The 27790-nt window shown below is 41.1% G+C and overlaps 1 protein-coding gene across 1 annotated transcript; it reads left to right on the top strand.

The window, feature by feature from the left end:
- Positions 1 to 21659: 21659 nt before the first annotated feature.
- LOC142455440 (sperm-associated antigen 11A-like) lies at positions 21660 to 23377 on the top strand. Its single transcript, XM_075557191.1, has 2 exons — positions 21660 to 21714; positions 23178 to 23377. Exons 1-2 carry the CDS (start codon positions 21660 to 21662, stop codon positions 23375 to 23377), a joined length of 255 nt encoding a protein of 84 aa, XP_075413306.1.
- The last annotated feature ends 4413 nt before the right edge of the window (positions 23378 to 27790 follow it).

The raw sequence follows: 27790 nt of genomic DNA, 5'->3' as shown, positions 1-27790 counted from the left end.
AATGGACAGTGTAAGATAGGAAATAATAATAACAATATTTAATTGATCAAGGATTCACAAGGGTGGGAGCATAGGAGAGGGAGTGGAAACAAGAGGAGCTTATAGCAAGGCCTCAAGTAGAAAATGATTTGGAAATGATGATGGTAACATATGTACAAATATGTTTGAAACAATTTCTGTATGGGATGTTACAATGATCTACATATAACCCCCTTCCAGGAGGACGAATAACAGAAAAGTGGGTGAAGGGAGATGTCGGACAGTGTAAGACACACAAAATAATAATAATAATTTATAAATTATCAAGGGTTCATCAGTGCAGTTGTGTCAGGGGAAACCAGCCCCTAACACATCATTACGGGTCCGGTAGGCACAATTGTACAGCGATAATAAGTAAAGATCATAGTAAAGTTATAGAGAGAATGAGAGATAGAAGTATTGAAATAAATGGAGTCAGACACAATTCATGGTAGCATGCTCACCCCTGCTTGGTGGTCCACTTGGAGGGAGAGAGATTTTAATGGTAGCCCCGGCTTTTTATATTCTCTGGGGACATGCAAGCCCCTAATTACAGGTGAGGACATACATCACAGGAAGGGGCTGTGCTATAGGTAATACAGTAATGAGGGGGTGGTCTAGGGAAATATACACAATAGGAAGAGGAGGGATTGGGTGTATACATGTGACAAGATGGACAGATCCTAGATTGGGGATGGCAGTTTAACCTTGGATGACACAGATCCGGTTTGGGTTTGGCCTGTTCCCTGGCTCAAGTGACAGAGACAATTATGGGTGGGATGTGAACTCCACCTACAGGAACCAAGCTAATGGTCGCAGGCCTCTACCCATATGGTGTGGGGAGACAACAGTGTGGCAGGGACTGTCTTCAGGGAAGATACCTGTGAGCATCTGACCTCCCCCCACACAGTTGTATCAGGTTTGAGGTCGACATTTTTCCTGGTCAGATCGACTTTGCTGTTCCCTGGAAGTAGGTAGGCAGCCTCAGGAACTGGCCGCACCACGCGCACATTTAGGGACCCATCTCAGGCAGCAAGATGAGCTCACGAGTTTATTTGTCCTCGATCGTAAGGCTAGGGCAATGCAGCCTTTTCTATGAGCCACACGTGGAAGCAGAAAAAAATCTCTTGAATATAGAAATCTAAAATCCAGTGCACAGACAGAAATCCAAGACAAAATAAGATAAAGAACACTAGAAGACTCCCAAATATGAAACAGTATACCCCCAGGGGACAGAACCCAAATACAATAAGAACTTGATTTCCCTCAAAAACTCCCCCATCTTAATTTTTGATATAACCTCAAATGAGGGAAGCCTTGAGCTCCTCGGAGAAGTGAAATCATGTCATGATCACAGTCTGTCAAATAAATGACAGGTGCACAACCAATACCAGTCAAATGAGCTACATACAACATTTTAGAAATAATGAAATCCAAACAAGAGTCTTAAATATTTGACAAAATAAAGCAAGTTCTCTCATCTTATTCCCCTCCTCAACTACTTAACTTTTGGGTGCCTCGTTTGGTTTGTTGACTGGTTTGCTTGCTTTGAAAACTTGCAGTTCAATGACTGGGCCCCAGTGCTCCTTCAGGCTCCACCAGGGGAGATGATTTGAAATCAACAATATCCTACACTGAAAAGGCTTGCTGTCCTGTCCTTCCTACTTCCAATTGCGTACTCTGGGTCAAGTCCAGAAGGTTGCTCTGAATTTCTCATGTTCTTTCTTACCAACTAGAGCTCAGAGTGCCCTCCTGTGTGTAAAGTAGAAATAAATGACCACAATTGCTATTACTCCCAAGATAAATTAATGCATGTTTATTTTACTGACAAAAATATATAATTGGGGGCTTTAAACAAAACAACAAATTCAATGAATCATTATATTCTTGGCAAAACACAACAAAACTTGTAGCACCTGAGGTCATAAAGACTTGTCTTCAAACAAGCAGCCATTTAAGTGAGGCATCAACTAAGTCCCCAGAGAAGAAGCTATCAGCCCGTGTGGCCCAAGACCCATGTGATTTTACATTAAATAATATAATCTAATACCAAACTGACTTAAGGGCAACCAGCGACAATACAGATATTCTTGGCATTGCTTCTTAACCAGCGTAACACCTGTATTACACCAGCCCTCTGACCTCCCGCGGGGGTTCCAGTCTCATGACTTCATTGTTAATGGGTTCTGATGTAAGCAGACCACTTTTTTAAAAAAGCTTTTACAATTATTTTTGGATTTCATTATCAGTATCTTTATAAATCTTCTATTTCTTTAAGGCTTGGAAACATTGCCTATAAACATTTTAATGCATGCATACATTAAAAAAAGAAAAAGAATTGGACCGTGTTAACACCTTGTCAGTTGCAGTAGTATGTCCAAAGTATGTTAGAGGAAGTCTTTCCGTACTTCCCTCTAAGGAACACTCTGGCTGTACTTATTCCGAGACAGATAGGTTTAGCATTTCAGCGGTCCACATTACTTTGAATATTCTTCACCAGCACCAATACCCAGTTCTAAGTTTTCCATATCAGATTCTAAATTTAGTGTCTTGCTATTTAATTCTTTCCCCACTGATCTCTTTCATCATATCATCCTATTCAAGTGCTTAAAGTGTGTTCCCATAGTTCAGCATTTCCCCCCAAATACCCTGAATGCAGTTTTCCATGAAGCTGTAGGTGCTACATTATAGAATATTACAAAATTTCCAGAAATCATGTATCTTTGTAAATGCAGGTCCCTTCTGGCAATTTTTCCTCCCAGAAGCTTGTTGGAAATCTGCTTTGGCAGATTCTCTTCACCTTACAGTATTTTGTCCAGACCCTTCTTGAATTTTTCAACAACTTCAATATCGGCCCCTCCGGCTTTGTCAGTTACACGCACATTGTATAAAAGCCAGGTCTGCATTTAAAGCAATTAAGCTAGCCTTTGTGGCCATTGAGATATTCTGAGTGGCCTTTGCCTTGTTGCTTGTTGGTTTTTCCAAAGCCGTCAGGCTTTTGTTTGAGTTGTCAGCAAACTCAGAGGAGCCCTTTTCTGGATTTGGCCTTCTCTCCAAGTCAGCAGCTGCTGCTCCAGCTCAGGGAATGTCCCTTGCCTCTTCTTTGTGAAAAATATGTATTTTGTGCCAGTCTCTCCTCTAGCTGCCTCCCAAATCCCATTTTCATCCTTAATAATTGTTGAAACAGTTGAATGAGATAGTCCTTCCTCACATGCTATTTCACTCACTGTCTTTCCATTATTATAAGACTCAATGATTTTCATCTTTATATTTATATTTATAGATAGAGCATGGGCTGGCAAACTAAGGCTCTAGACCCATATGTGGCCCTTTTGGTACATACATGTAGCTCTAAAGTAAAACAAAAAAAATAAAGATTCTATTCAAATAATGGTGATTTCTTTTGTTTGTAAAAATATTTTTATGGTTCTTGAATAATTAAAAAAATTTTAAAGCATTGTGAGAGAAGGGATCGGCTCTTCCATCTAAAAAGTTTGCACTCCTCTTGTCTAGAGTCTTCCTCAATAGTTCCTTTTTAAATTAAAACTTGTGCTACCATTTATTTGGCTGTAATACTATAGGGAGTATAAGTGATACAGGTATTACAGTGTAAATAGCTATAACAATAACAGTAAAATGAACAGTTTCTGTTAGTATGAAATATTGAATAAGATCTCACTCTAGGCCTGGTCTACCATTGTGGTAGTTACAGGACCTGTTGTCAATTTGAGATTTAAGAGTGAAGGGGTGGAGTTTAGCCTGTTAATCAGTCACAGCCTGTTGACCTCATTTGGAGGCACTAAGGATATAAATATCTCACTGGAGGTGGGACACATGCTCACTACCTGCGAGACATTCCTGCGGACAAGAAACATGGAGCTATGCTAGAGCTCTGGAGCTGAAGGAGCCATGTACAGACCCCATTTTTCACCCACTGGTCTGTGATCTTCCTGCATTCAGCATCATTGTATGTGTTGTGTGAGTTTGAAGAGGAATTTATAGACTGGCATTGTACATATGAGCTAATATGGGACTTAGGTACTTGAACTGGACTGGGTTGGGATTCTTTCTTAATATACAAATTACTCTTTTATATAAAACTCTTTCTTGTACACATGAGTGTCCATGAATTTCTCTAGTCTACCCAGACTAACACAACAATTAAATCAGCCTCAGGGTTATAAAATAAAGGCAAAGGTGTAATGACTGCCCACACTGAGGAGTTCTATTGTCCGATATCATTGCAGTTAAACATTGCCTAACTTTGTACTGAGAATAACTCACCAACCCTACCTTTACCTTTACTGTAAACTAGCTTGTCATACACCTGTGTTTTAAACAGAGAACTTTAACATTGAAAACATTTGCAATGAGCACCTGAGAATGTGTAATGGCAAGGGGCAGCGGGGCGCAGATCTGACCTCCTCTGGTTCCCTGTTGCCACAAGGCAAAAGTCAGACAGGCTTTCTCCCTCCATCTGCCTTGACCCTATTCTGACAGGAATTGGTCTTCCCACAATGCTCTACTTCTAGGTTGGGTTCAATTCATTGCAATGGCCACACAGCACTTTTAGACAATACCGATTACTAAAGAGCGTGTTTATTAGGGGATCTAACAGGTTATCAGAATAAAAAATTAAGGATACAGTCATTAGTCTACATCAGCATCTCTCTGCAGTCATCCTCAGTTAGCAGTCAAGTTTTCCACCCATCCATCACCTATCTCTCAGCCTCTGTGGCCCAGGAAGACTGCCTGTAGCTCTGCCTCACAGTCCCGTAGTCTTGGTACTGTCCCTCTGTTCTCTCTCTGTTTTCTTTGCCTCAGCTTCTTTTCTCGGTCAGGCTCCCTTGCTCTGTCCCATGACCTCGGTGTCATGGTCTCTGGAGTCTCTGCTCTGGGCCTCTGCTACCTCTGACAGAGATCTAAAACATACTTTTCTTCCAATGGCTATGGGGTTTTTCTCTGGGTCTAAGATAGCTCTTATGCTTAGAAGAATGACATTGATGGAGGTGTGTTTGTTTTTCAGCAGACTATACGCCCAAGGAAACACAGGGTGTGGCTCAGTTCATGCTCCCTGTTACAGCCAGGACTCACTTCGACCTTCATCTTGTCTATTAGCATAGCAGAGAACTTCCTCCCGAGTGGGGTTGTAACCACAGGCATAGAGTCGAGAATTTCAATACATCACATAAGGAATTATGACTGGAAGTGCCATATTAATTGACTACATCTCAAAACAATTCTATTAGCAAAATATGCACTGAAACACTGCATATATTATTAATTACTGACAATAAAATGTACCCTAAGAGTAAAACAGGTGATTGTCCAGTTCAGGTCATCATAATTCAAATATATTATACATCTCAGACTGCTTGTGTGTGTATACATATATATCTCTGCTTGTGTATCTATATATCTGTGAAACTCTGAAAATAAGCTGAATATTGCAAACATTATTTAAAATATTACATGTTGCCTAACCATGTAGAAATAGAGGTTTATTAAAAATTATGTAATCACTTTAGTATTAAAATATCAGGAATTCAGAAATTATTTTAGTCATGAAATATTTTGATAAAATATACATTTAAATGAAGTTTTAACAACTTGTGGCCTATGTATTTATAGTGACCAATTTATTTAAACATGTTTATTATTATTCATGAAACTACCCTGTGCTCATTTAACTTCTATTTCCATGTGGCCTCATCTGGTTTAAATGACTGTGATATGTTTATGTCAAGTTGGGCGGGTCAGGGTTCTCCGAGCTAAGGCATAGCAGAGTGTGCTTAACCCATACTGAGATCTTCAGTGCGGCAATCAAGCAGTTACGGAAAGAAAAGGGTGGGGCATCACCTCCTTAATTTCACGGAGGTCTTAATACAGCTGAGCGAAGTTTCATTTGGCATGTGACCAGCGTTTGGTGTGGATAGACAGTGTCGGGGGGAAGCTAGCTCATTTCTACTGATGGATCTGGATTCTGCACCTGGGACACTGACCTCCTTTTATATGATCTGCCAAACCCAGACTGTATATGATCTTCCAGTCCCGGGAGCCATTAGCCGGCTGCCAAGCTTGGATTCATTCAGCGATCCTCGGATTCATTCAGCTCTGCATCCACCTGTTGGTGCTCTTCCTGCTTCCTATTCCTCCGCCCCCACAGCTACATGAGTCAGGAGAAGCCCCAGGTTACACTTGACCTAGTCTTGAACCAGACTGGAGTTACCGACTCCACCTCCGTGTGAGCCATTTCTTTCCTTCTTTCTTTTTTTTCAAAACCATTTTATTAGGAGGTAATGCAGATATCAAGCCATTCCACAGTTCAATCACATTTAGCAGTATTATATAATTGCTACCACAATCACCATCAGTTTCAAAACAGTTTATTTTTTCTTGAATTCCTTGATATCAGCTCCTCTTTGCCCCTGGCCCCGCACCACCTCCCACACGGTACCCCACCCCCTTCCCAGCCAGGAATCCTTATTCTATTTGTTGTCTATAGGTTTATCAATCCTGGAGTCCACATACCAGAAGTCAGAAAAACACACAACAAAGATTCAAGAAGGCAACCCACAAGGAGAATATACAACAGAGATAAATTCAAATATGCAAAAAATCTCACAGAAAATGTGGAAAACCAGATCAGGCTCAGCGTGTATCAGAGGGGAGAGCAAGTGAAAATGGTTTAATCATTTGAGTCCAGTTTATAACTTTATCTCCTATTATCGTCTCTCCAAGACTCCTTGTTTGGTAGGCAGTTTATTCCCACCCCTCAATTACGGTTAGAGGGAAATCACCTGAGGCTTATTTCCTGTGTAGACCTTGAAAATGTACTTTGGTCTTCCGCTGTCATCCATAGCCTTCTGTAAACTAGAATCTCACAATTCAAGCCCTGATACGATTCCCTTCTTCAGTTCACCACCTTGGGTTATGTGCTTCTTCTATGTGGATTTAATGGACAGCTGGGTGAGCCGTTTCTTCATAGAATTCTCTTTCTATTATTGAAACCATGCCATTGTTCTTGGTTGTGTTATTCTAAGCATGGTAAATCATATGATTTTTCTGATTCAAAATGGTCTATCCCAGTCCATTACAGCTCAGATGCCGAGGATATTGATCTTTAGGCATTCCACTTCATTTTTGACCATTTCTAATTTTCCTAAATTCATACTTCACACGTTCCAACTTCTGATCATTAGCAGGTTTTTTGCAGCTGTTTCTTCTTCACCTTGAGTCATGCCCTGGCAGCTGCAGAAGATCCCGAAGGCTTCTGTCCCACAGGCTTGACTCCATTCACATCAACGTGGTGGACCACCCTGCAAGAGAAGTCGCTCCTCCAGAGTCACATTTCAAGTGCACTCCAAGCCGATGGGCCCATCCTCTGGCACCGTCTCTGACAATGCTGTGCTTCCATGCTCTAGGCTTTCAGAATCTGAAGTCTCAAAGCTATGCATGAGGTTTTCAGGGGCTACTTCCTCTGCCCTAGGCAGCTGAGTCCTCCGGTTCTTATTCTTGGTACAGTGGAGGGGCAGCAAAAAAGAGGAAGGCCCTCAGTGAGATGTACGGACACGGTGGCTGCAACAATGGGCTCAGGCATGGGCACCATTGTGGAGATGGCGCAGGGCCGGGCAGTGCTTTATTCTGTGGGGCAGAGGGCTGCTATAGAAGTATCACTGGTTTTGCTTCTCCAAAAACCCAGCTAACACTGGGTGCGATTTTATTATAAAGTGGATAAAAATAGAGGGTCCCTAGAACTAATATCTGACTCAAAATGAGGCTACCCCTCTATCTCAACAAAAAATTCAAATTGTGTTGAATTTATAGAGATAATGCTATCTTGAGTTTTTTTGAAGTATCTAGGAATCTCCAATATGATTTTCTCCTCACAACATTATAATCTCTATCTTACATCACGGTGGATACCACCTCTTGTTTCAAGGCAGTGACTTTTCTACTTGGTCTGTTCTTTTCATATTAATCTCCTTAGAACAGAACCTAAGGAATAAAGAGGGTTTATAGGCATGAGTTGTACCACTTGTGGGAAGAGGTTCTTTGGCCAGCAAGTTGGTTTAGGTCATTACAGAGTCATCGTCCACACCTGGTTGCTTTAAAGTCTGCTCTGCCTGCCCACCATCCACTCACGGTGTTCTTCCCTCCCTCCCACTACTCCTTGAAGGTTTCCATGGGCTTTGGTTCCTTTGACTCAACTTTCAAAGCCCCAGATCATTAGGAAGTGGATTTCCTTATCAATCCCTAAGTTTGGCTGATTGGAGCAAAGGGGTATATGGACCGGCTTGGTCAACTACATCTCTGTTTGGTCTCCGGTGACTTTAAAAAAAGACCACAGCTAAACTCTTACTCTGTTCACATATGTGATGGCTACTACAGCCTTGAAGACTTGCCTGCTCTGACCTAATCTATGTTTGCCCTCAGAGGAAATGCTCATTGTGGAACTGGGGAATCTCCCTGAGTCCTAAGAACAAAAATAAAGATTAAGGTAACCATTGAGAAAGGATCCATCTCTTTTATGATTGGAGAACAAAAACATATCCTCATTTCAGATAACTAACATTAGCAAGATCAATTAAGGAGTTTTGGTATCTCAGTGGATTGAGCACTGGGCTGCTAACCCAAGGTTGCTAGTTTGAACCCACGAGCCATTCCTCAGACGAAAAAGGAGGTCATTTGCTTCTGTAAAGATTTAGAGCCTCACGGGGCAGTTCTACTTTGCCCTATAAAGTTGTTATAAGTTGAAATTGACTTTACAGAAGTGGAATGGAGCCATGGTGAAGAAAGGGTTGCTTCCATTAGAGATATTCGAGTTAAATACCTCTGATAGGTCTGGCTGTGTCAGTGCTGATTTGGTGAAGTGCCTAGCCAATTCTATCAAAGGTTAAGGAGAGCGAAAGAGCCCAGAGAATTTATTATTCTGTTTTCCAGCTGCCTCCTCCTCGATTTTGCCCCCTACCCTGCCTCTCCATTCTCTGTCATTTCAGAGCCCTAAGAACTTTCTAAGAGATTCTAGTCACTACCTCTGATCATTCTGTCTGTCCCCAATTCAAACCACGCTCACTGTCATTGAGTCAATTCCATCTCTTAGCAGCCCTAGGACATTCTTAGGGTTTCTAAGTCTGTAAATGTTTATGGGAACAAGTATCCTCAACTTCCTCCCAAGGAGCAACAGCAGCCCCTGTGTAACTAGGGTTCGTTCTATCCCACGCATCTCGAATGGGCCAGGTTTATTTCTATTTCACAATGGTATGGATGAAGGCAGAGAGATAAGTGACTCAATCCAACCTAGATTAGTTGGAGGTTGGTGACACATTTAGGACCCAAATCCTATTCTTCCCTTTAAATGCAAGTGTTGTTTTTTAGATGTGGTTGATTTTGGGTCACAGGTATATGTGTGTCTCACAGTGACCAATCTAAGAACACCCGCAGTATTTGGCTCTCAGATGTTTCCTGGCAGCAAACTCAAAGAGGTAGTTATTGCATAAAGCCAGAGGTATCAATGATGTAAAGCTTTGAGAGCCACCAAACTGCAGAGAAGGACACTTAAAAGACAGCATATGGCTCTGCCATTTCCAGAGAAGTATGTACATGAGAACGTGAGTAGGGAAAGTAGCACTTCCTGGAAACGAAGAAGACTGGGTTCCGGTTCCTGCTCCATTAGTAATTGCATGGATGCGATAATGCTTGATGAGCCCAAGGGCAGAAACATACCTGTCCTAAGAGGACACCGTTCATGACAATCAAATGAGTTGTCCTTGTGTGAATGAGTAACAACTTCTGGGAAGCAAGGAGCAGGATCACATTGGTGATGACTAGTTAGGTAACTACATGCTTCAGTAAGTCATCCCGGGACTGCAGTGGATCAAGGAAGCTGGCAATTATGCAAATTTGGCATGCTCTCTTATGCTGAAATACATTGAATGTGAAAGAGATGGGTGGCCTATGAAGCAAACAGGACAAAGAATTTGATGCAGAACTAGCATTACCTGAAACAATGGCACCAACCTGCCTGACTTAGCCAAGGTCTGGGGAGTGACTGCTGCAGTAGCTGCAAGGGGACTCACAATGTGGAGGATGGTAGGGCGTAACAAAAGGACTGAGCAAAAGTTGTGAAAAGTCCAGATGGACCTAGGACAGGAGGTTGGGTATGTTAAGTAGTTTTGTCTCAGGAAAAGCTACTGGGAGGGAAAGACAAGGGAGAAAGCACCTGGGTGGATTCCGGGATGAGAGGAAGTGAGTGGGAAAATGATTTTCACAATTAAGGAGACTTGATTTAGCGAGGAGACTCACGTAAAGCATAAGAACAACTGCTCCCAGCAAAAAGTCAGGTTAATGAGACCCAATTTATTGTTTCTCTTGGGCTAAACTCATTTGATTTAATTAAAATGGTTGGAAACAAAACACTTGATCTAGGCTTCTCATGAGTGGAGAAGCAGGTTTTATGACAGGCAATCAACAGATCCTAGCTGGCTCAACAGTTAAGTACTCAGCTGCCAAACAAAATGCCAAACCTATAGTGTAAGACCTATCACTCTGCTCTTGGAAAAGTTCCGTGCTAGGAAATCTGATGGGCAGTTCCATATTATTCTGTAGGATGGCCATGAGTTAGAATCAACTGAGCAGCAATTAACAACATCATAAACAATCAAGATACTTCTCTATCACTTTTAGGAGAACATGAGATAAGTTCATTGAGTGGTAAAAGCTGGAATTTTCTGTTTCTATTTCTAAAAACTCACCACCATCAAGTCGCTGCTGACTCATAGTGACCCTATGTGACAGGGTAGAACTGACCCTGTGAATTTCTGAGACTGTCACTCTGTATGTGAATAGAAAGCCTCATCTTTTCCCCCAAGGAGCGGCTCATGGTTTTGAACTGTTGACTTTCTGGTTAACAGCTTAACATGTAACCATTATGCCACCAGGGTCCCTGTTTCCCATATCTAGGAATGAAAATGAAAGCATGGAACCATGTGTATGGAAAAGTACATACGTGGTGAGGTAAGAAAATGTTTCAATGAAAGAAAAAAGCTTGAACTCAGAAAATGTGTGAAAGAGACTTGGAAGGGGAAAGAATGACTTTAGCTCATCACTGTATACTGTTCACTGTGTACATAATTCCAAGAGCCAACAGAGTGTCAGTTATAGGGCTTCAGTGGTCAGGATCATAGCCACACTTTCTGGATAATTTGTACACTCAGGATAGTGATTTGACCTTGGCCTGATACAAAGGAAGAAAATAGCATCTGGCACTTACTCCCCCAAAGTCCATATGGCATAAGGGAGACATGAATAGGAGGCAGTGCAGAGCCTCGCTCACCAACTAAGGAGTGCAGAAAGATGAAAATAAATATCCTCCTTGGGTCCCGTGCATTATTTCATTATGAGAGCCTTCTTCCAATAGAAAAATTACTGGTAGCTATTCTATAGATCTTTTTTCACCATCACGATTATTATCAATGAGTATTCAAGGTAGAATAAACTAATTACATCATTTTCAGATTCTCGGAATCTTAAAGTCCCAGTGATTCATGTCGCACAGGAAATACACCCCTACAGTGATGAGGAGTTTGACCCCAGCACTTGTCAACATTTATTAGGATTTTAGAGATGAATATACTGATATTAATAGGTTCTCAATTTTGTAAAATTCAAAAAATGATTCTCATTTTGAACATTCCGTGATTGGATCGAGTTCTTTTCTCTTCATTGAGTTATACGCAATTGTCTCGGGTTCAGTGAGTCTCTTGCATTGCCACTACAGACCTAATGGTGGAACTGAAAGAATTTTACTTTGGATTTCACAAATAAAATCAGTGTGTAGCCTATTTGTAAGGAGCCCGACTGGTACTATGGTCTATACATTGATCTGTCAACTGAAAAATGGGAGGTTTGAACCATCAGCCACTCTGTGGGATAAAGATGAGGTCATCTGCTTCTACAAAGCCTCAGAAACCCCAGGGAGTCATTCTAGGACCTACAAACAGCTGGGAGTCAGAAAGGACTCAATTGTGGTGGGATGGATTTTATTTGATGTGGTGGTAGGTGCAGGGGTGTGTGTATGTATGTGTGTGTGTGTGTGTGTGTGTGTGTGTGTGTGTGTGTGTGTGTAATTATGATTACAACTCTTCACACCAAGAGAAGCAAAAATACATGCTGACTATTAAAAGACCCAATTACTAGAATTAGATCCATATATATGTATACATCTCCTTAGCAACATAATTTATAATGTTCTCTTCTGCTTGTAAATTGAAGAATTTCAAATGTTCTCAAGATAATTCTTTATCTATTGTGATAAAATGCACACAAGATAGGCTTCGCTATTTTCACTATTCAATAACATACAATTCAATGGCAGTTAGTACACCCATAATGTTGTGCAACTGATGTGTTCCAGAATGTTTCCTCATTTCCAAAGGAAATCGTAAGAAGATACTTCGCACTCCCTTTCCCCTCAGCCCCTGTCAATCACTAATCTGATTTCTGTCTCTGTGGATTCTACAGTTGTATAAATTTAAAACAAATTGAATCATACATTGATGCACACTTTTCTTTTGCACACCTGATCTCAAGACTTTTAGAGTAGAATTTCTTTGTGTGTAGAATTCCAATAGTATTCTTGACTTACTGAAGAACCGAATTGTTTTCTACAACAGCTGCCTCTCTTTACAGTGCCACCTGAAATGCTGAGGGTTCCAATTTCCCCACATCCTCACCAATACTCCTGACCTTCCATCGAGCTGTTTGTTGTTGTTACTGCCGTGCTATTAGATATGAAAGGAGACCTGCAGGGCTGTAAGTTAGGCCTTATGCTACTAACCTGAAGGGGCAACTGTCCTCTCCAGGAGGAAACTGAGGCTGCTCGTGCCTGTATAGGGTCACAGTTTCAGAACCACTGTGAGTGGGATTTGACTCAGTGGAAGGTTTTTTGTTGTTGTTGCTTGTTTGGTTGGTTGATTTGGTTTGTTAGCTGTGAAGTCAGTTACATCTTATTCTAGTCTTGATTTAAATTTCCCTAATGGCCAGCTAGGTGGAGCATCTCTTCATGTAGCTGTTGGCCGTTTGCTTTTGATGCAACTGTCTATTCAAGTCATTTGCCCAATTTTAAAATTGGGTTGCTTGCATTTTTGTTGAATTGAATCAGACCTTCTTTAATCTACATCTGTTATTTGCTTGTTTGTTTTTACTGTTGTACAGTGTTTACAAACCCAAGGGAATCTTCCAATCCTTTTCCTTATACTGCTCACCAGAATAAATATTCTGAGTCCTGGGACAAATTGAGTTTTATGGCTCTTTCCCACGCATGCGTTATGAATGAGATCATTCAATGAGCTTGATTTTCTAGTTTGTCTGTTTTGGGCATGTTATGTCTTATTCTCCAGAATCATTTCTAAAATTCTTCCATGCCCATGACTTGGATATAGATTTAAGCCTGGAAGAGAATGCAGGTGAGAACAATGGATATTCTTAATCCCTCTCTCAAAGCTGAGAGTAGAATGACCTGCCTTTCTAATATGGCTTATGAAATGAATAAAAAATATTTCAAAACTACTGGAGCCATGCCTGTACTACTAGGGGAAAAAAACATTTATCTTTACTCACAAACTTTCTTATTTAGAAAGATTTATTTAACCCATTTCACTGCCATTAAGTCATTTCCATCTCATAGTTATGTGTCATATGTTTCTAAGACGCAAATCTTTTTTTAGTGCATTTTTTCCAAAACCATTTTATTAGGGGCCAATCCTGACATCATACCATGCCATAGTTCAATCATGTCAAGCAATGTTGTACAGTTGCTACCACAATCACGTCCACAGCATATCCTTCCTTCTTGAACTACTTGATAGCAGTTCCTCCTTAACCTTAGTCTCCCCCACCGTATTCCCAGGAAACTAACTCAAGTTGTGTCCCTATAGATTCACCCATCCTGGGTTTCTGATACTTGAAAACAGAGAAGCACTTAACAGAGAATCAAGAAGGCTACCGACAATGCAAAAGGCAACAGAGATAACCTCAATATGAAAAAAATATGAAATATTAAAAACGAGATCAATCACGAAATATAGCAGGAGATCAAATGACACGGTTGTAAGTGTTCAAGTCAGAGCCACCATTTTAATCTACTAGAGTCGTCTCTCCAACACTCTCTGTCGGATCCCCAGGTTATTCCCATCCCTCACTTATGGTTCTACTCTGTCCTCGAGGGTTGTTATGAGCCAGAATCCACTCGATGGCCATGAGATGGAAGGAAGGCAGTTGATCTTTATTTTTTTCTCCTCTGATCCTTATCTTTTAAGTCTTTCATTTAGTTCTTTGATCCATCTAGAGCTAATTGTTGTGTATATGGTATGAAGTATGATCCTGTTTCATTTATTTGGAAAATGCACATCCAGTTTGCAACTGTTTGCTAAAAGGTTTATTTCTTTCCCATTTAGTGAATTTCAACTCTGGGTGAATATCAGCTGTCCACAGGTGGATGGCTATACTTCCAGCTTCTCAATTCTCTTCCACTGGTCTGGGTCTGTCATGTCCTAAGGCGAGACCTCCTACTTTGTTGTTCTTCAGTGGTGCTGTGTTTATCTAGGTCTCACTCTTTTCCATATAAAGTCGGCGATTGGTTTTCCATCTCAAAGGAATGACGATGGGATCTGGATTATGACTGCATTATACCTGAAATTTGCTCTGGGCAATACTGACATGTTCACAGTATTTAGTCCCATTTAGTAGATCGTTTTGCTTCTTGAACTTCACCTTGTGTAAGTCTTTTACATCTCTGGTTGATTTATTTCAAATGTCATCTTTTTAGTAGCTATTAGAAATATATTTTTTCTGATTCCTGTTACCTTTTCTTTGTTTGTGTAGAGAAATTGGGCTAATGTTGGTACGCTGATGTTGTACTGTGTCACTTTCCTGAATCCTTCTACCAATTCCAGATGTTTTCTTATAGACTCGTGAGATTATAGCATCTGCAAATAAAGGTAGTTTATTTCTTCTTTACCAGTTTGGATCATTTTATTTTCCTTTCTTGCCTATTTCTCTGGCTACGACGTCTAGAACAACACTGAATTAGAACGGTTGTAAAGGAAATCTTTATCTGATTCTGATTCACAGTAGAATGCTTTCAATCCCTCTGAATTAGGAATCTATTTATGGCTGTAATGTTTTTGGATATGCCCTTAATTATGTTGAGAAAATTTCCTCCTATGACTAGTTTGTTGAGAGTTTGATTAGGAATGTGTGCTGGATTTCATCAAATGCCTTTTCTAGACGAATTGATAGGATCCTATAGTTCTCTCACATTGTTTTGTTTACGTGATGGGTTATGTTGATTGATTTTCTAAGAATGAGCTGTCTTTGCATCAAAGTCACACTCACTGCCATCATTTTGATTCCAATTCAGAGCTACCCTGTCTAGTAGGATAGAACTGCTCTTGGGGGTTTCTGTGGCTGTAACACTTTATGGGAGTACAAAGCTTCATCATTTCCCTGCAGCGTGGCTAGTGGTTTTGAACCGCTGACTTTGCATTTAGCAACCCAACAAAGAACATACCATCATGCTTGCACACCTAGTATTAGTCTTGTTTGGTCAGGATGTATATATTTTTTTTTACACAACGTTGGACTCTATTGGTGAAGATTTTGTTGAGAATCCTTGCATCTACATTTATGAGGGATATTGGCTTATCATTTTCATTTTTAGCTGGGTCTCTTCCTGGCTTTGGCATCAGGCTGTGCTTACTTCCTAGAATCAATTCAGGAGTGTTCCAGCCTATTCTGTGTTCCGAAATAGAAGAGGGCTCAGCTCTCCTGTGAATATTCTGTAAATAGAATTCTCCAGTGGAGCTGTCTGCCAGGTTTTTATTTCTTTGTCTCCCCTCCCATCCCTGTGTGTGTGTGTGTGTGTGTGTCCTCCTCAATTTTTTCTTTTGTTCAACTCTTCTATCTCAATGGCTGTTAGCTTAGGTGGGTAGTTCTTTTCCAGAAAGTTCATGGTGTTGTGATAGCTGAAGATGTTTAGCATAATTTCAATGTTTTTTAAAAATTTATTGGTGATTGCTTTGTGACTCAACAAAAGGTGTATTCTGGAGAATGATCCCTGTGTGCTGGAAAAGATGTATACTGTGTTGTTATTGGGTAGAGTGCTGTGCATATATCTATGAGATTGAGTTTGTTGCTTGATCTGTTGAAGATTTTTTTTATAGTGATGTGTTCAAGAATTCCACTCTTACTCTGGAGTTGTCTAGTTTTTCTCAATTCTTTTTAAAGACAATTTATTGGTGTATAATTCACATATCATATCATTCAACAGTTATCACCACCATCAATTTTAGAACATTTTGTTTACCCTTATATTCATCATTATTGGATTCTTATTTTCCCCCAACCTCCCCCACCATACCCCAAATGAAACATGAACCCAGTAACTGTCTCTAGATTTATTTATCTTGGATTTCATTTACAGAAAAACATTTTTTAAAAGCACAAAGAACAATAACAAAGTAAAATATAAAAACCCCAATTAAGAAGAAAGCAGAAAATATTAAAAACTAGAACAAATTAAAAGTGGATCAATAGGAAGATAAAATGATAAATTAAAAAAATTAACCTAACTGCATCTGTAATAATCCATTTTCTAATGCATTCTGCACGTTAGCAGGTTATTTACCTTTCTGGTCCTGGGTCAGAGTGGATTCACCATGGTCTTATTCCACATCTATTCCCATTCACGTTTGGTTTTTTTTTAAACTGAAATAACCTTAAAATAGTCAAAAGGGAGACAAAATGATTAAATCCTACATTTTAACCTAATTACGTCTGCTGTGTTGACTTTTCCATGCTCTCTGTCTGATAACAAGACTATTTAATCCCTCAACTATGATCGGAGGGAATTTATCAGACACTTCATCTACGTGTGGACTCTGACAATGGATTTTGGGCTTCACTGTTATATATAGCGTTCTGCAAACTCTGATACCTTTCCGTCCTTTGGGTTTGGGTTTTATTGTTTACAATCCTTGGAACACAGAGGGCGGTGTGCTTCTTCTATGTGGATTTACTTGATGCCTCACTTAGCTGGCTGCTTGTTTGAAGACAACCTTTTAAAACTCCAGAGGCTATTCCTTCTGATAGCCAGGAACCATCTAGTTTCTTCACCACACTTTCGTTTTATGTAGTCAGAGGCCCTTCCATTGGGTGTACAGATACTTGTTATAGCTATTTATTCTTTTGGCTGGTGTGCTGCTTCCATGTGGATTTAGTTAATGCTCACTTGTTTGAACACAAGCCTTTAAGACCCCAGGCCCTATTCTTTCTAACAGCCAGGCGCCATCTAGTTTCTTTACCCACGCATTGATAAAGCATCCGTACCTGTAGAGATCTCCTCATGAGGCTGATCACCATGTCATAAGAAAGAATTGTTCTTAGGTGGAGGATAGAGTGACGTGCCAAAATCCATTCACACACGATGGTTTTTATATGCCTCTGGTTCACCTTATAAAGTGGTAATTGTTTGTATTATTGATTGTTTCTTCTGTATATTTTTCTGTGCTGAGTTCCTTTGCTTATGTATAGTCTTCTCATTTTCTTTGTTGCTCTTTATTTAGTCTCTACTAAGTCTTTATGATTTTATTTTTTATTTTGGTGAAAATATTTATTTCTTTTCTTTGTGATTATTCTGAAATTTACTTTTCTTTTCTGAAGTTTAAAACAGTATCTTTTGCAAGGAAGAAGTAGCTATTATGAAACCTTGGGGAGGGGAGGAATAAGTAAAGCAGTCTACTATATCTTAATTTCATCTTAAATTCCACTCCATATGGAAGTTCTGTAACTATGCCATTTCTTTCCTCTTTTTGTTTTGAAATTGTGGTTTACAGATTGATGTCTCTGGTTCCCTATGCTCAGTCTTGAAACTTTATTTCAGTCATGAGAATTATCGATCTAGGGTGGTTTCCAGGATGCTGTCATGTATCTTGCTGTCATGCAGTCATGTAAGCTCATGTTGCTTTCTGATGCTGTTGGTTCTTGGTTCTAAGAATTCTTTAGTATTTTTTGTAAGCTTGGTCTAAATTCTCTAAATTTCTATTTGTTTTGGGAAAAAATTCCCTAATACAAAAGATGAGAAGTTATACGTTCAATAAGTCCAATGAACCTCAAGTCAGATAGACTCCAAAAGAAAAAAATCACCAAATTACAACATAATACAAATTTCTAAAAGTAAAGGAAAAAAATCCCGAGAGCAACTTGGGAAAAATAATTTTTTAGCCACGAAGTAGAACCACTAAGACTAAGCTCTGATTTCTCTGAAAAAAAATCATGCATACAACAGGATGACATATATAAAACTGTCAAAGTGGAAAAGGGCCAATAATTACATATCCTGCACAATTTTCTCTTGCATTAATATATCAGAGTCTTCTGAATTTATTATTGGATCGTTCCATTGTCATTTCTTCCTCAAAGAAGTCTCCTGGTTTGTTATTCTGGTCACTTGTTGTAGCTATCTTATCCTGTTCCTTCAAGTGAGGTGATATACTATTGTGTTATTTCTAAAGTATTAACTTCTTAGTACATTTAGTAATTATATTTTGTTTGCTGCATTCTGTTTGGTTTGACTGTGTCTGGGAAGGTTGAGTGGGCATGTTACTCTATTTGCCAGTCATTCCCCTCTGGAGTGCTCACCACCTGTCTCTGGGTGTGTGGGGTGTGTCGGTGCAGGACCTGCTTGCTGGTCTTGTGGAGTAGCTAAGAGTGCACTGGGTGGGTGTCGGCCACTGTCCATCGATCATTGTTTCAGCAATGCAGAAGCAGTCAGTAACACTTGGCCTGCAGGTTGAGCGGCAGGAGTTGCTGGTGTGACCGTGGACTCCTACACGTTTGAGAGTGGTAGGTCAGCATGTGCACAGTCGCGTGCCTGCCACCTTTACCACGTGAGAGGGTGGGAATAGGCAAGCTGTAGATGAGGGAAGGGGTAGGGAACAAAGGGATAGTGTCACACTGATGCTGATTTTTTCTGGGTGGAGTGATTGGGGGTGGTGTTGAATTGGGTCAGGGACAAGAGGAATGGTGTGAGCAGGTGGCATCACACTGAAGGTTCTGGTCATTCCTCGGTTGGATCAGTGAGTGGGCAGGAGGGGGGATGAGTGACTGGCAGCATAGTGAAACTGTCGCTGGCGCTTGGTAAGGGCATCAGATCAGGGGTGGGTGGTGGTTGGGACTGGGTTGGTGGGAGGGGGAGGTCTTTACATCTTGGTCCCTCGTGATCAAGGCTGCAGGGTTTGGGGGAGGGTTGTGCCACTAGTCACTAAGAGGGCTAGAGGAGGGGTTACATGCTCCTTTGGTCGCTGGGCAATGGTTTGGGGGCTCTTCTGTTGGGTGGTAGTCAGCTTTGGGATCTTTTTTCACTGTAGGCATGTATGCACAATTACTCGGTATCCTGTTGGGAATTCCATGTAGCTGCTTTCTATTCTCCTCACCCAGGATTTCTGCTGTCTTTATCACAGGAAGGACACGCTGTGCTGTGACATCTGGCAGGGCCATTCACTCTGTCTCTTCTTGTATTCCGTTTTAAGACTGATTCTTTTTCCAAACAATGTCAGTCTGGCCCTTTATCCTTTCCCTCGAGTTCTAAGATCTGGGCTTGTCTTCGCTACAGAGAGAAAGTGCGGTGTTTCTCACCAATCTCCTCTTTTGGCTGCAAGTCCTCATTCCTCTTCTTGACCATCTGTTCTGTTGTTAGCACAAAGACACAAAGAGATGCCCTGGGCATATCCCCAAATGCCTCATTCTCAAAAGTGTTTTTATAAGGTAGGAAAAAAAGCCCCGAGTAATCAGTATATCCTTTGCGAAGGTTCACCACATACACTTAGACCCTGAGTAAATAATTAGTTAATGCACTCGACCAGAGCTCTTCAATAGGAATTCATAACCCCATATGGGGGTCACATAACCAGCTGTAGGGCTGGTGAATAAATTGGTGACAGCTGAATGTGTAATGCCCAAAGAACACTGGAAGCTCAGCCAGCGAAGGACTCCTCAGTGTCTCTGGCAGCGGCACTTGCCCGTGTTGTCGCACCACTCCCCTGCTACCTGGGATCTGAACTCCCAACGGGCACTTAGAGTCACCACGACACCTGTCTCTAGCCAGGGCCTGTGCTAAACTCTCAGCTTTCTGTTTCACTTACATTTTTCACTTCCACCTGAATGTTCCATCATCAATTGCTATCAAGTCAATCCTGACATGTATGCTGGGCTTATTACACTTTTTCCCACTCATGATTCCTTTTCACCTAAGAAAGTTTTATGGACTTCCAGGGATATGAGTGTATAAAATAAGTATACAAGTAAAATACAGCTTTTACTGAAGTTAATGATTCAGATCGTATTTGATGCACAATATCTGACTCTGGCAATATTGTTTTGGCTATGAGTCCGTGTTGTGTGCTCAGAACCAAGGCTGCGGTGAAGTTGCATGATGCAATGTGGGCGTGCACTGCCAGAAACACCACACATTAATGACACATTTGATTTCGATTTACTTTTGGTTTCTGTGTCCTCAGAACTCTTTGCTGTTGTCACACTTCCCCGCACCCCCCTTCGGTTACTTGACCCCTGTGGAGCTGTGACCAACCTATGACTAGGCTACTACTTCAAAGGGGTAAGGTTTGAGTCCACCCAGAGACCCCTGGGAAGAAAGGACTGAAGATCTATTACTGGAAAATGTCACTCATGGAAAACCCTGGAGCACACAGTTCTACTCTGATCTCCGAAAGGGCATCATGAATTTGAGTTTGACTTCATGGCAACTGGTATGGCCATTGCTTAGTCTTCACAGCCCTGGAATCTCCAGAATGAAGACCTGCTGCCACCTCTTTCGAGCTTGCCTGTACTGCCCATGCTGCTCATTGGCTGACAGTTAGAAACCCGGGGCTCCTCTGTTTGAGAAAACAAACAAACAAACAACACTTTGTCAGCCAGTGGGTTCTTACTCATGGTGACTCCACCTCTTTCCCTTCACTCCTTAGGGTTTTCAATGACTATATTTGTATGGAAGTAGCTATCTGGACCTTTATTACACCTTACTGCTGGATGGAATAAAATAAATAAATATAAGTGACCCTGAGACTTTAGTAGGGGGAACTATTTCTCTGGATCATATGAATATTTTGCATTATTCATTATACAAGCCAGCATGCAAAAGTTCCTACTTCTGAGATGACTCATTTTAAACCTAATGACCAAACGGACCAGCCCTCCTTAGAGTCCCAAATACCTCATTTGGGTGCTACCACGGGTGTTACAAAGACTAGCTCGAAGAGCAGAGCAAATGAGTCACGTTTCATAGCTCTCTTTCCACCTCAGCCTCCTTATACTTCGTGATGGTCAAGCCCTGCTCCTTTGAATATCAAGAAACCGGTCTATTTTTAGGCAGAAAGAACAGTATCCAGTACCTGCTGCCCACAGCCTTACTCAGTAGAGCAGATAATAAGCTCACTCCTGACTAGGGTGCCCCCAAGCCTATAAATGTCCATTTCGGTGCCTTTTCTGCCCCATTTCACTCCACTCATTTGTCAGATCTTACTTTCTGCACAGAAGGACTGGGAAATCCCAGGGGATCTTAAAATATGAAGGTCCTCTTTCTTTTAGCTCTTCTCTTCTCTTTGGCTCAAAATTCCTCAGGTAAATGCTTCCTGGAAAGCTTAGCAGGATGTCCTCAGCCTGCAGAAGGGCGAGAACTGGGAAGGCAGTGCAGGAATCTCGTTAACGTGTATGTTTGTGTTTGGGGTGTGTCTGGTGGGGTGTTTGTGTGTGGGGTATCTGTTTTTGTGTCTGAGTTTGTGTGTGTCTATGAGTGGGGGGTGTGTTTGTGTATTGTTGGTGGATATAGATGGGTCACTTTGGGACTTAACTGGGTACCTGTTGAGCTTTTTTATGAATATGTGTGTATGTGATGTATATACATGTGTATGCATATATATATTTATAAAGTTAAATATGGGCTATAGGGTCAGAACACGGGAAAAGGGGGACAGCTTTGCATTGACCCAAATAGGAGACTACCGCCATATTGATGTCAGGTTTAGAAGGAACGAGAGGTGTTCCACTGCAGTTCCCACAGCCACCGCTCCCTCCCTACCACAACCACAGAGAGGAGCCTGAAGTCCCAAGAAATGATGAAGCTTACTGCGGTGCCATTCATAGCTAGGGGGATTATAGCGATTCACTTAACAGGCCCACTTTAGAGTCAAGAAAACTTAGGCATGACCTGATAAATGAATTGTCCAAATGAGATAATTAATTACTTGGAGAAGACAGACTAGAACTCAAATCTCCAGGTTTCTAGACTTGTGGTCGTCCCCCACACCTCACTTCTTTCTAGTCTTAAAGCTTACCTCTTCCCTTCCCCATTCCCCCTCCCCCCTAGTCCAGACAAAAGGAGAGGGTGTCATAGAATAGTTCTCTTCCAGAGCTGGGATATTGTCCAGGGTAACTTCATGAATTGTACGAAACTAGCATTGTATTTTTGGTTTTCGTCATGAGAGGTGGCATTTGAAAACCTGAAATGAAACTTTTCGTTGACTTCTCCTATTCCCAGGTGGAAAACACCTTTCTTATGGGCATTCATTCAAGTGGTTATATTTGATTGACAAGCCACATGCCATTGTAAGAAGGGTGGCTTTATTTTCTCCTCTCATTACTGATTATAAACCTAAAAATTGGGCCACAAACAGAGTCAAATTTATTTCTAAATTTCCTATAGACCAAGATTTCCTCATCCATCATTTCATTCGCTCCTCCAGTTGCGCTCCTACTAGCAGGAAGCTTAAGACCACTGACACCATGGCCAGGGTCTACCGTAGGTCATTTGTGTCTCTTACACAATGTTACTTGTGATGCATGATACTTCTGGCAAGATTTTAAGATATAGGTCATTGTCAATTATTGATAAATTATTAGTAGGCTAACATATTGATAGGTTATTAATAGATTAGTATAGAGGTTTAAGGACCTGACATTAGTTAGGTTGGAACTTATCCAAAGGCACTCATACAAGTGCTTGGGGCTGGAGTGATGAGTGGACCCATCCCTAATTGTCTGGACCAGGTGAATTAAGTATGGAATTTATTCTATTATATCCACAGGGGATATGCCTCCTGGAATTAGGAACACAGTCTGCCTTTTGCAGCATGGGACCTGCAGGCTTTTTTTCTGTCGTTCTGGTGAGAAAAAGGGCGAAATCTGCTCTGACCCCTGGAATAGGTGCTGCACACCAGAAGAAGAGAACGGTGGGAAAACAGAGACCGCTGAGAAGTCTGACGGGAATAAAAATGTGAGCTTCTGAAAGGCCGGATCTGGAAGTATCCCAACTGTTTAGAAGAATGTGCTGCGATGCTCGTTGTTAAACAAATATTTGTTGAATGCATTTGGTACCAAAGGTAAAGTTCTGATTTTTAAAAAAAGCCCCGTACAATGCTTCTTAAGATGATTGAAATATTGAGTCATACAATTTGTGAATTATATGCCAATAAAACTGTTTTGTAAACTCCCAAAATGCTTTTCTAGTATTGATTTTTCAGGTTGTTTTTGAAGAGCCTCAGAATCCTGTAATATTTCACCTCCTTTCCTTATTTCAGGGAATAACCCTTACATATAATATACATACATGGGGAGAGACTGATGTACTAGAGACCAAGCCCCAAATTTACTAGAGCAGTGGTTCTCAGCCTTCCTGATGCCGCAACACTTTAATTCAGTTCCTCATGTTCTGGTGACCCCACCAACCATATAGTTATTTTCATTGCTACTTCATCACTGTAATTTTGCTACTGTAATGAATCAGGTGACTCCTGTGAAAGGGTCGTTCAGCTCCCAATGAGGTTGCGGCCCACAGGTTGAGAACTGCTGCACTATAGAAAGACAGAAATTCAGACAATCTACTGGTGTCTTTTCAATCTAGTGCCATCTTTCTTGTCCTCAACTGCAGTAGCTGCCCATTGCCGTCCAGTCAGCTCCAGCTCAGAACTTTACAGACCTGCCTCACCGGGTTTTCAAGGCGATGGTCCTCACTGAAGCAGACCAGCTGGTGGTTTCAAACCACGGACCGTTCGGTTCGTAGCTGAATACTTTAACTGTTGCACCACTGCAACTCCATGTTTCAAGATCGCCTCCTCTTCTTTTGTTGTGCTGTGTGCCGTTGAATCAATTCTGTGACAGAGAAGAACTGCCCCATAGGGCTTTCTAGGCTGTAATCCTGATGGAGCCCTAGTGGTGTGCTTGTGATGCATGGGTCTGCACTCTGCATGGTAGGCAGTTCAAATCCACCAGCAGCTCCATGGGAGGAAGACTGGGCTTTCTACTCCTGTAAACAGTTAGGGTCTCACAGTGGGCCACGATGAGTCAGCATTGACTCGATAGCAATGAGTTTGGTTTTTGCGTTTTGATTTTTGCATTTTTTAAAAGTCATCTTTATGAGGCATACTGCCTGGTTAGATTTGAATGGCCAGTTTTCTGGTTAGAAGCTGGCATTTAACTCATTTGCCCAAACCATAATAAAGGTTGACTTCTCTCCCTGACTTTCCCTCTCCCCTCCCATAACAACAATCAGTCACATTGAGACAGAAGTTTCTTTCCTAGTGCTTACTTTTATTTAACCTCATGTGATTAGCACAGTGGCCATATACAGTGTGTGGTTGGGTGTGCGTATTTTAGGAATGGAAGGGTTAAGCAAACTGTCCCTGAGCCACACTTTCTACAGGGACTCATGGGCTAGACTAATTTTCCCAGTGCTATTCTTCATCTGTTGCTTCTCACTCTGTCGCCAAACAAGCAATGCTAACGACCTGGCTTATAAAGATTCCCTAACATTTACAAGTCTTTATACTTTCTCTTTATGGATTCTGCTCAAAACAGGTTGTCTGGGCCTGCCTTTGAGTCAGTTATCTAAGAGCAAACCAAACCCCAATGCCATTTCGTTGATTCTGACGCACACAGGCTCTACAAGGCATTTTCAAGACTCTAAATCTTTAAAAAAATATTTTATTGGGAGCTCTTACATATATCATAACATTTCATCAATCACATAAAACAGTATTGTACAATTGCTACCACAGTCGGTTTCAAAACATTTTCTTTCTTTTTTTTATATATAGATGGCATATAATACTTTAAAAAACACCATTAAACAATGTATTATTTAAGTTAAGTATAACATGAGGGAAATTTTTTAAGTGTAGAAAAAAATGAATTAAAATATAATGGCATCTTCCCACTTTCTCCAACTTCTTTTTTTTAAATTAGGGACACATGCACCACCCATCTCGATGGCACTGAAATTTAGAGGTTCTTGAATGGAAAAGGTTTTGTTGAGTATATTTTGCCACAATTAAAATAACAATTACATGAATAATAAGTATGAGGAAGAAGAAAGAAAATGTTCTAAAATGTGTTGTGGTGATGATGATACAACTCTTCTTGATAGGATTGAACTACCGAATTGTCTGATATGTGGATGAAGTGCCAATAAAACTTAAAGAAAAAAAAAAAGGTCCCAGTGTGAGGCAATGGAAAGAATCAGAGTGGGTCGGCACAGAGACCTTAATGTTGTGCCCTTAGGGGAGATTAGTCATGATGCCCCAGCTCCACAGCACCCTTTTTCCCATATATAAATATGTTTGATCTAAACAGCCTGTCAACATGCTTCTCCATCTACATGGGAGTCCCTGGCTGGTACACATGGTTAAATGCTGGCCTCGTAAGTGGGAATGGTGGTGGTTCAAGCTCACTAGGGGCATCTTGGAAGATCTACTTCCCAAATGTCACAGCCACAAAAGTCTTCTGGGTCACAATTCTACTCTGAAAACCTATGGGGTTGCCATGACCTATTGCTTAGCAACTGGTTTTAGGGTCCTAAGATGGTGGAAGGCCCGTAAATGTTATTATATTTTAAAGCAGAAACTCTGCCTTGGCAAGGCAGGCAGCAGGTCAGTACTCATGTACACCACTAGAGGGTGAACTGCCACCTCGGATGCCTGCACACTTGATCTTGGAATTCAACTCTCTAGTTTTTTTAAACTAAATTCGTGATTTTTGTGCTAATAACGAGGTGATTTGTCAGTAAACAAGACATGAAACTTTGAGGGTTTGATTTATTTCACTAAGAAAAATGTGTCTGCAACCAATTAGTGCTCTATGGCAGGCATGCACAATAGTGTTTTATTTACCTGTTAAGGTGAATCTTAATTGCAAGCGTTTGCTGATTATGAAGGCAGTTACTATGTACATTTGTTTAGCGCAGGTTTTTCTTAAAAATTTTTTTTCAATTCACAGACTTTGTAGTTGGTCCATTTGGCTAAGGAAAGTAGCAGTCCTCTAGAGTGAAAAGGAGTTGCAAATGAAGAAAATATGAATCATCGATGTTTCTAGACTCGATTTCTCTCCATTATTTAGATTGCATTACTTACCCCTGCCCTGCACCCAGTTTCAATTCAATATAGGTTTGTGGAAACCACTCTGATTCAAACGGAATCAATCAGCATATTTACTAAGACAGCACTATGCATATCCTCTTAATTAGGGCCAGCTGCATGGCGCAGACGAAGCTATGAAGAATGAAGGCAAGGCTTGCTTTTTCCTTGCCCTGCCTGTATTTCTGGAGAGGTGGCTCTACCCACTGAGCAGAGCTGAGCACGCTCTGTGGTGTATGAGGCTTGGTGTCGAATCCATGTATTCTGACTCTCGATATGCCATGCAGTAGTTGTGTGATATTGGTCAAGGCCCATATTCCAGGACGGTTCCCTTGGAGATTCATACAAGACTCTGGTGAGATGCTAAGTGTGAATAAATAAAGCAGTAATTATGTTATTCCACCCTGCTCTAAGATTCCAGATATGTTTTTTGATGGGGTTATACCTGTCTTCTCTTGCTCTCAGAAACTTTAGGCACATAGTCAGGGCACCTGGGATGGGGCAGAATGGAGACTCGGGACTTTGGCAAACCTCTTTTCTTGGCTAGACTGGTAGTCAGAGGGTAAACCCTTGTTTAGCCCAAAGATGGGTCTAGATGGAAATTGGTTGTCGTCTGAAGCTCACCCAGAGACAAGAAGACCAAGTTTCAATAGGGATCTAGTATCTTTCCACATCTTTTATACTTCCCCCATAGATCCTTTTCTTTCTGAGAGAAGTACAGTTGCCCTCACTGTACTGCTCAGATTCTCACCTTTCCTGAGACTACACTGATGAAATAGGAACGGTAGAGCTGTTCCCTTTATGAACTCACACTCTATAACTCTCCCTGGCCCATTTCCTTGCACAATAGAATTAATCGGTCTGTCTCTGTGTTCCCTCAGGCCCTTTGTTATATTACTATCACATAACTTGTTGCGTTGCTATTGTTACTTATTTAAATATCTCCCACAGACTTTGAACTCCTTGGGGCCTTATTCATATTTAGACTGTTTGTTATTGTTGAGTGGCATGGAGTAATTTGTGATTGTGAATGATCCCATGAGGTTTTTCAACCACAATCTGTGGCCGTGGAAGCAGCCGTCAGGAGATCAAGAGACATGCATTAGGTAAACTGCTGCACAACACCTCTTTAGAGAATTGAAAAGCCAGGATGTTACTCTGGGAACTAAGAGGTGGCTGACCTACGCCATGGTATTTTCAATTGCCTCATAGGCATGCGAAAGTTGGACATTGAATAAGGAAGATTGAGGAAGCATCGGCACATTGGAATGGTGGTGCTGGTAAAGAATACT

Source organism: Tenrec ecaudatus, chromosome 8 (genome assembly GCF_050624435.1).
Source record: "Tenrec ecaudatus isolate mTenEca1 chromosome 8, mTenEca1.hap1, whole genome shotgun sequence".
In the NCBI taxonomy this organism is placed as follows: Eukaryota; Metazoa; Chordata; class Mammalia; order Afrosoricida; family Tenrecidae; genus Tenrec; species Tenrec ecaudatus.
The sequence above is the reverse complement of the archived record's forward strand: the minus strand, read 5'-3'. Positions and strand labels throughout refer to the sequence as shown.